The sequence below is a fragment of the Oncorhynchus kisutch genome, linkage group LG18, assembly GCF_002021735.2.
Source record: "Oncorhynchus kisutch isolate 150728-3 linkage group LG18, Okis_V2, whole genome shotgun sequence".
Classification (NCBI taxonomy): domain Eukaryota; kingdom Metazoa; phylum Chordata; class Actinopteri; order Salmoniformes; family Salmonidae; genus Oncorhynchus; species Oncorhynchus kisutch.
This window is the reverse complement of record NC_034191.2, coordinates 7,865,699-7,873,858: the sequence shown is the minus strand read 5'-3', so window position 1 is coordinate 7,873,858 and position 8,160 is coordinate 7,865,699. Positions and strand designations below refer to the sequence as shown.

General features: G+C 50.7%; 1 protein-coding gene across 1 annotated transcript; it reads left to right on the top strand.

Annotated features, from left to right (window-relative positions):
* Window positions 1-1,197: 1,197 nt before the first annotated feature.
* On the top strand, window positions 1,198-7,934 carry LOC116354786 (DNA-directed RNA polymerase II subunit 1-like). The gene is made up of 2 exons (XM_031796315.1): window positions 1,198-1,201; window positions 6,406-7,934. The coding sequence occupies exons 1-2, from the start codon at window positions 1,198-1,200 to the stop codon at window positions 7,932-7,934; spliced, it is 1,533 nt and encodes a 510-aa protein (XP_031652175.1).
* The last annotated feature ends 226 nt before the right edge of the window (window positions 7,935-8,160 follow it).

Below are 8,160 nucleotides of genomic sequence, written 5' to 3'. Positions count from 1 at the left end.
AGGCTACCTTCCGGTTACTAGTCCAACGCTCTAACCACTAGGCTACCTTCCGGTTACTAGTCCAACGCTCTAACCAATAGGCTACCTTCCGGTTACTAGTCCAACGCTCTAACCACTAGGCTACCTTCCGGTTACTAGTCCAACGCTCTAACCACTAGGCTACCTTCCGGTTACTAGTCCAACGCTCTAACCAATAGGCTACCTTCCGGTTACTAGTCCAACACTCTAACCACGAGGCTACCTTACAGTTACTAGTCCAACGCTCTAACCAATAGGCTACCTTCCGGTTACTAGTCCAACGCTCTAACCACGAGGCTACCTTCCGGTTACTAGTCCAACGCTCTAACCACGAGGCTACCTTCCGGTTACTAGTCCAACGCTCTAACCACGAGGCTACCTTCCGGTTACTAGTCCAACGCTCTAACCACGAGGCTACCTTCCGGTTACTAGTCCAACGCTCTAACCACGAGGCTACCTTCCGGTTACTAGTCCAACGCTCTAACCAATAGGCTACCTTCCGGTTACTAGTCCAACGCTCTAACCACGAGGCTACCTTCCGGTTACTAGTCCAACGCTCTAACCACTAGGCTACCTTCCGGTTACTAGTCCAACGCTCTAACCACTAGGCTACCTTCCGGTTACTAGTCCAATGCTCTAACCACTAGGCTACCTTACAGTTACTAGTCCAACGCTCTAACCACGAGGCTACCTTCCGGTTACTAGTCCAACGCTCTAACCACGAGGCTACCTTCCGGTTACTAGTCCAACGCTCTAACCACGAGGCTACCCTGCCGCCTCAAGTGTGTCTTTTATATTAGAAAAAATATGTATTGTTTTTATTAAAGTTAAGTTTGAAATATTTCCAAAACTGTATCATGTGCGAGCCTTATTGTGTTTAGAAAAAGCATTTGGCCAGCATTGGGCCATTTCTATTACAAGGCTCGGGGAATAAGAGTTATACCTACAGTGGATGACAATCTGCCCACAAAAGCAGCCTAAAAAACACTATTTTTTTTGTAGACTAAGCTAGGCTAGCCCTAAGCTAGGCTCGCCCTAAGCTAGGCTAGCCCTAAACTAGGCTCGCCCTAAGCTAGGCTAGCCCTAAACTAGGCTAGCCCTAAGCTAGGCTAGCCCTAAGCTAGGCTCGCCCTAAGCTAGGCTAGCCCTAAGCTAGGCTAGCCCTAAGCTAGGCTCGACATGGGTGGGCCTGGGAAGGCATATCTGAAATCAACATTTACTGTTTTAATGAATTGAATATTTGTCCATGACATAACCAGGAAGTGTGTGGAAAACAAAACATTCCTCACATAGTCCAACTCTAATGATTTACAGCCGCCCTACAGGCAGTGGCCCATCGCACGCCAGCTCTCTCCAGCTTCCCAGTTCTGTGCGGTTGGGGTCTAAATTCACGGAACGCCTTGTCAGGGAGATTGTGCAATGTGCTTTACCAGTGACTTCCAAAACAGACTCAAAACAAATAAATTCTCACGGGCAATTTTATGGTTTTTTATAATAAACTGACAGCAGGAATCTCCACCAGAGCTGTTGCCAGAGAATGTTATGTTAGTTTCTCTACCGTTTCCAACATCGTTTTAGATAATTTGGCAGTACGTCCAACTGGTCTCACAACAGCAGACCACGTGTAACCACGCCTACCCACGACCGCCACATCCGGCTTCACAACAGCAGACCACGTGTAACCACGCCAGCCCAGGACCGCCACATCCGGCTTCTTCACCTGCGGGATCTTCTGAGAGCAGCCACCCGGACAGTTGATGAATCTGAGGAGTATTTCTGTCTGTAATAAAGCCCTTTTGTGTGAAAAAAAAAAAAGATGTATTATTGGCTCCCAAGTGGGTGGGCCTATGCCCTCCCAGGCCCACCCATGTCTACGCCCCTGTCCAGTCATGTAAAATCCATAGATTAGGGTCTAATGCATTTATTTAAATTGGACTGTAACTCGTTGAAATTGTTGCATGTTGCGTTTATATTTTTGTCCAGTGAATAAATGCCGTGCAGAGACCAGATGTGGTCCATTATTCTACACGTCAGAAAGGCATACTCTACACACCGTGTTCTATCTGAACGTTCCAAAACGTTGCGTCCTACTGAACGCATCCCCCAGTTGAATTATCTTTGACCCGACATGCCAGACTTTTCTTCTTTTTTTTTTTGCTGTAGCCTTTCATGTTTCCACTAGGTGGCGCCATTTGTCTTGTTGTCTATTGTTAAACATCACCTCGACCTCTCCATTGAGTGATAGGTGGAGGACCCACAGGAGCATTTTGAAAAACAAACATATAAAAAATAAAAATAAATACATTACCAGCCAAAATAATTGACATAATTTATATCAAATCAAATGTATTTATAAAGCCCTTCTTACATCAGCTGATATCTCAAAGTGCTGTACAGAAACCCAGCCTACAACCCCAAACAGCAAGCAATGCAGGTGTAGAAGCACGGTGGCCAAGGAAAAAAACTCCTTAGAAAGGCCAGAACCTAGGAAGAAACCTAGAGAGGAACCAGGCTGTGGGGGAGTGGCCAGTCCTCTTCTGGCTGTGTCAGGTAGAGAGGAACCAGGCTGTGGGGGAGTGGCCAGTCCTCTTCTGGCTGTGTCAGGTAGAGAGGAACCAGACTCTGAGGGGTGGCCAGTCCTCTTCTGGCTGTGTCAGGTAGAGATGAACCAGACTCTGAGGGGTGGCCAGTCCTCTTTTGGCTGTGTCAGGTAGAGAGGAACCAGACTCTGAGGGGTGGCCAGTCCTCTTCTGGCTGTGTCAGGTAGAGAGGAACCAGACTCTGAGGGGTGGCCAGTCCTCTTCTGGCTGTGTCAGGTAGAGAGGAACCAGACTCTGAGGGGTGGCCAGTCCTCTTTTGGCTGTGTCAGGTAGAGAGGAACCAGACTCTGAGGGGTGGCCAGTCCTCTTCTGGCTGTGTCAGGTAGAGAGGAACCAGACTCTGAGGGGTGGCCAGTCCTCTTCTGGCTGTGTCAGGTAGAGAGGAACCAGACTCTGAGGGGTGGCCAGTCCTCTTCTGGCTGTGTCAGGTAGAGAGGAACCAGACTCTGAGGGGTGGCCAGTCCTCTTCTGGCTGTGTCAGGTAGAGAGGAACCAGACTCTGAGGGGTGGCCAGTCCTCTTCTGGCTGTGTCAGGTAGAGAGGAACCAGACTCTGAGGGGTGGCCAGTCCTCTTCTGGCTGTGTCAGGTAGAGAGGAACCAGACTCTGAGGGGTGGCCAGTCCTCTTCTGGCTGTGTCAGGTAGAGAGGAACCAGACGCTGTGGGGGGGTGGCCAGTCCTCTTCTGGCTGTGTCAGGTAGAGAGGAACCAGACGCTGTGGGGGGGTGGCCAGTCCTCTTCTGGCTGTACCACAACAGCTGTGCCACAAAACAAACTAGTTTCCATGTATTGTGATAAGCACCTGTCCCTCCTCACCAAGCTACTCGACAACCATCCCCAGGGCCAGTCCACCTGAGAGGGGACAGAAGGGACAGAGGGAGTGTCATTAAGAGTAATGTTAGGAAGAGACTAGGATTAAATGACTAGGATTAAATGTCAGGAATTGTGAAGAACTGAGTTTAAATGTATTTGGCTAAGGTATATGTAGGGAGGGGTAATAGAGACAGATGATCCCTCTCTCTCTCTTCAGAGAGAGACGGAGAGACAGAGAGAGAAAGAGACATAGAGAGAGGTAGAGGTAGGACAGAGACAGAGACAGAGACTCTCTCTCTCTCTCTCTCTCTCTCTCTCTCTCTCTCTCTCTCTCTCTCTCTCTGATGTCGAGCACTAACACATCATAAACCCTGGTAGTGTTGTAGAAATGTCTCCTGAAACAGCTGGAGTGGGCTCTAAAGAGTGCCATATTTATATTTAGGTTGTAGTCCCACACTGTTATGTGTATGTAGGTGTGTGTAAGAGGAAAAGGGTCAGTGCATGAATGTACGTATGTGTGGGAGGTGTCGAGGGAGACACACACACACTAAAGGGAGCTGTGTAACAGCTCTGATCGTTAAACAATGTCAAGGTTTCTGTATCTGAGGAACCAGATACAGACTGAGACAGGAGAGGAGACAGATACAGACGGAGACAGGAGAGGAGACAGATACAGACTGAGACAGGAGAGGAACCAGATACAGACTGAGACAGGAGAGGAGACAGATACAGACTGAGACAGGAGAGGAGACAGATACAGACTGAGACAGGAGTGGAGACAGATACAGACTGAGACAGGAGAGGAGACAGATACAGACTGAGACAGGAGAGGAACCAGATACAGACTGAGACAGGAGAGGAACCAGAATCGGACTGAGACAGGAGAGGAGACAGATACAGACTGAGACAGGAGAGGAACCAGATACAGACTGAGACTGTAGAGGAACCAGAATCAGACTGAGACAGGAGAGGAGACAGATACAGACTGAGACAGGAGAGGAACCAGATACAGACTGAGACAGGAGAGGAACCAGATACAGACTGAGACAGGAGAGGAACCAGATACAGACTGAGACAGGAGAGGAGACAGATACAGACTGAGACAGGAGAGGAGACAGATACAGACTGAGACAGGAGAGGAGACAGATACAGACTGAGACAGGAGAGGAGACAGACTGAGACAGGAGAGGAGACAGATACAGACTGAGACAGGAGAGGAACCAGATACAGACTGAGACAGGAGAGGAACCAGAATCAGACTGAGACAGGAGAGGAACCAGAATCAGACTGAGACAGGAGAGGAACCAGATACAGACTCAGACAGGAGAGGAACCAGATACAGACTGAGACAGGAGAGGAGACGGATACAGACTGAGACAGGAGAGGAACCAGATACAGACTGAGACAGGAGAGGAACCAGATACAGACTGAGACAGGAGAGGAACCAGATATAGACTGAGACAGGAGAGGAGACAGATACAGACTGAGACAGGAGAGGAGACAGATACAGACTGAGACAGGAGAGGAGACAGATACAGACTGAGACAGGAGAGGAGACAGATACAGACTGAGACAGGAGAGGAGACAGATACAGACTGAGACAGGAGAGGAACCAGAATCAGACTGAGACAGGAGAGGAGACAGATACAGACTGAGACAGGAGAGGAGACAGATACAGACTGAGACAGGAGAGGAGACAGATACAGACTGAGACAGGAGAGGAGAGGAGACAGATACAGACTGAGACAGGAGAGGAGACAGATACAGACTGAGACAGGAGAGGAACCAGATACAGACTGAGACAGGAGAGGAACCAGATACAGACTGAGACAGGAGAGGAACCAGATACAGACTGAGACAGGAGAGGAGACAGATACAGACTGAGACAGGAGAGGAGACAGATACAGACTGAGACAGGAGAGGAACCAGAATCAGACTGAGACAGGAGAGGAGACAGATACAGACTGAGACAGGAGAGGAGACAGATACAGACTGAGACAGGAGAGGAACCAGAATCAGACTGAGACAGGAGAGGAACCAGAATCAGACTGAGACAGGAGAGGAGACAGATACAGACTGAGACAGGAGAGGAACCAGATACAGACTGAGACAGGAGAGGAGACAGATACAGACTGAGACAGGAGAGGAGAGGAGACAGATACAGACTGAGACAGGAGAGGAACCAGATATAGACTGAGACAGGAGAGGCACGAGATACAGACTGAGACAGGAGAGGAGTTAGATACAGACTGAGACAGGAGAGGAGTCAGATACAGACTGAGACAGGAGAGGAACCAGATACATACTGAGACAGGAGAGGAACCAGATACAGACTGAGACAGGAGAGGAGACAGATACAGACTGAGACAGGAGGTAGAGAGGGAAAGGAAACCCTGTGTAGTGAGACAGGAGAGGAACCAGATACAGACTGAGACAGGAGAGGAGACAGATACAGACTGAGACAGGAGAGGGGACAGATACAGACTGAGACAGGAGAGGAGTCAGATACAGACTGAGACAGGAGAGGAACCAGATACAGACTGAGACAGGAGAGGAGACAGATACAGACTGAGACAGGAGAGGAACCAGATACAGACTGAGACAGGAGGTAGAGAGGGAAAGGAAACCCTGTGTAGTGAGACAGGGGAGGAACCAGATACAGACTGAGACAGGAGAGGAGACAGATACAGACTGACAGGAGAGGAACCAGATACAGACTGAGACAGGAGAGGAGACAGATACAAACTGAGACAGGAGAGGAGACAGATACAGACTGAGACAGGAGATTAGACAGATACAGACTGAGACAGGAGAGGAGACAGATACAGACTGAGACAGTCTCATTTTGTCTGTCACAGTTGAAGTGTACCTACGATGAAAATTACAGGCCTCTCTCATCTTTTTAAGAGGGAGAACTTGCACAATTGGTGGCTGACTAAATACTTTTTTGCCCCACTGTACCCCTATCCAACCAGGAGACTGCCCCACTGTACCCCTATCCAACCAGGAGACTGCCCCACTGTACCCCTATCCAAGCAGGAGACTGCCCCACTGTACCCCTATCCAACCAGGAGACTGCCCCACTGTACCCCTACGCAAACAGGAGACTGCCCCACTGTACCCCTATCCAACCAGGAGACTGCCCCACTGTACCCCTATCCAACCAGGAGACTGCCCCACTGTACCCCTATCCAACCAGGAGACTGCCCCACTGTACCCCTATCCAACCAGGAGACTGCCCCACTGTATCCCTACCCAACCAGGAGACTGCCCCACTGTACCCCTATCCAACCAGGAGACTGCCCCACTGTACCCCTATCCAACCAGGAGACTGCCCCACTGTACACCTATCCAAACAGGAGACTGCCCCACTGTACCCCTATCCAACCAGGAGACTGCCCCACTGTACCCCTACCCAACCAGGAGACTGCCCCACTATACCCCTATCCAACCAGGAGACTGCCCCACTGTACCCCTATCCAACCAGGAGACTTCCCCACTGTACCCCTATCCAACCAGGAGACTGTCCCACTGTACCCCTATCCAACCAGGAGACTGCCCCACTGTACCCCTATCCAACCAGGAGACTGCCACACTGTACCCCTATCCAACCAGGAGACTGCCCCACTGTACCCCTATCCAACCAGGAGACTGCCCCACTGTACCCCTACCCAACCAGGAGACTGCCCCACTGTACCCCTATCCAACCAGGAGACTGCCCCACTGTACCCCTATCCAACCAGGAGACTGCCCCACTGTACCCCTACCCAACCAGGAGACTGCCCCACTGTACCCCTATCCAACCAGGAGACTGCCCCACTGTACCCCTATCCAACCAGGAGACTGCCCCACTGTACCCCTATCCAACCAGGAGACTGCCCCACTGTACCCCTATCCAACCAGGAGACTGCCCCACTGTACCCCTATCCAACCAGGAGACTGCCCCACTGTACCCCTACCCAACCAGGAGACTGCCCCACTGTACCCCTATCCAACCAGGAGACTGCCCCACTGTACCCCTATCCAACCAGGAGACTGCCCCACTGTACCCCTATCCAACCAGGAGACTGCCCCACTGTACCCCTACCCAACCAGGAGACTGCCCCACTGTACCCCTATCCAACCAGGAGACTGCCCCACTGTACCCCTATCCAACCAGGAGACTGCCCCACTGTACCCCTATCCAACCAGGAGACTGCCCCACTGTACCCCTATCCAACCAGGAGACTGCCCCACTGTGCACCTATCCAAACAGGAGACTGCCCCACTGTACCCCTATCCAACCAGGAGACTGCCCCACTGTACCCCTATCCAACCAGGAGACTGCCCCACTGTACCCCTATCCAACCAGGAGACTGCCCCACTGTACCCCTATCCAACCAGGAGACTGCCCCACTGTATCCCTACCCAACCAGGAGACTGCCCCACTGTACCCCTACCCAACCAGGAGACTGCCCCACTGTACCCCTATCCAACCAAAAACATAGAGACCCAGAAACCCTGAGCCTTACGCTTTTACTTTGGCTAATCACTAAAACAACACAGAAATACCCTACGGATGAAGAAGGAACAGCACGTCAGAAATCAGTCCATCGACTCTTGGAAAACTCTAAAGAAACAGCAACACTGTCACATTCTGACCTTAGTTCCTTTGTTTAGTGTGATCAGGCTGTGAGTTGGTTGGGTTGTCTATGTTTTAGTGTGATCAGGGTGTGAGTTGGTTGGGTTGT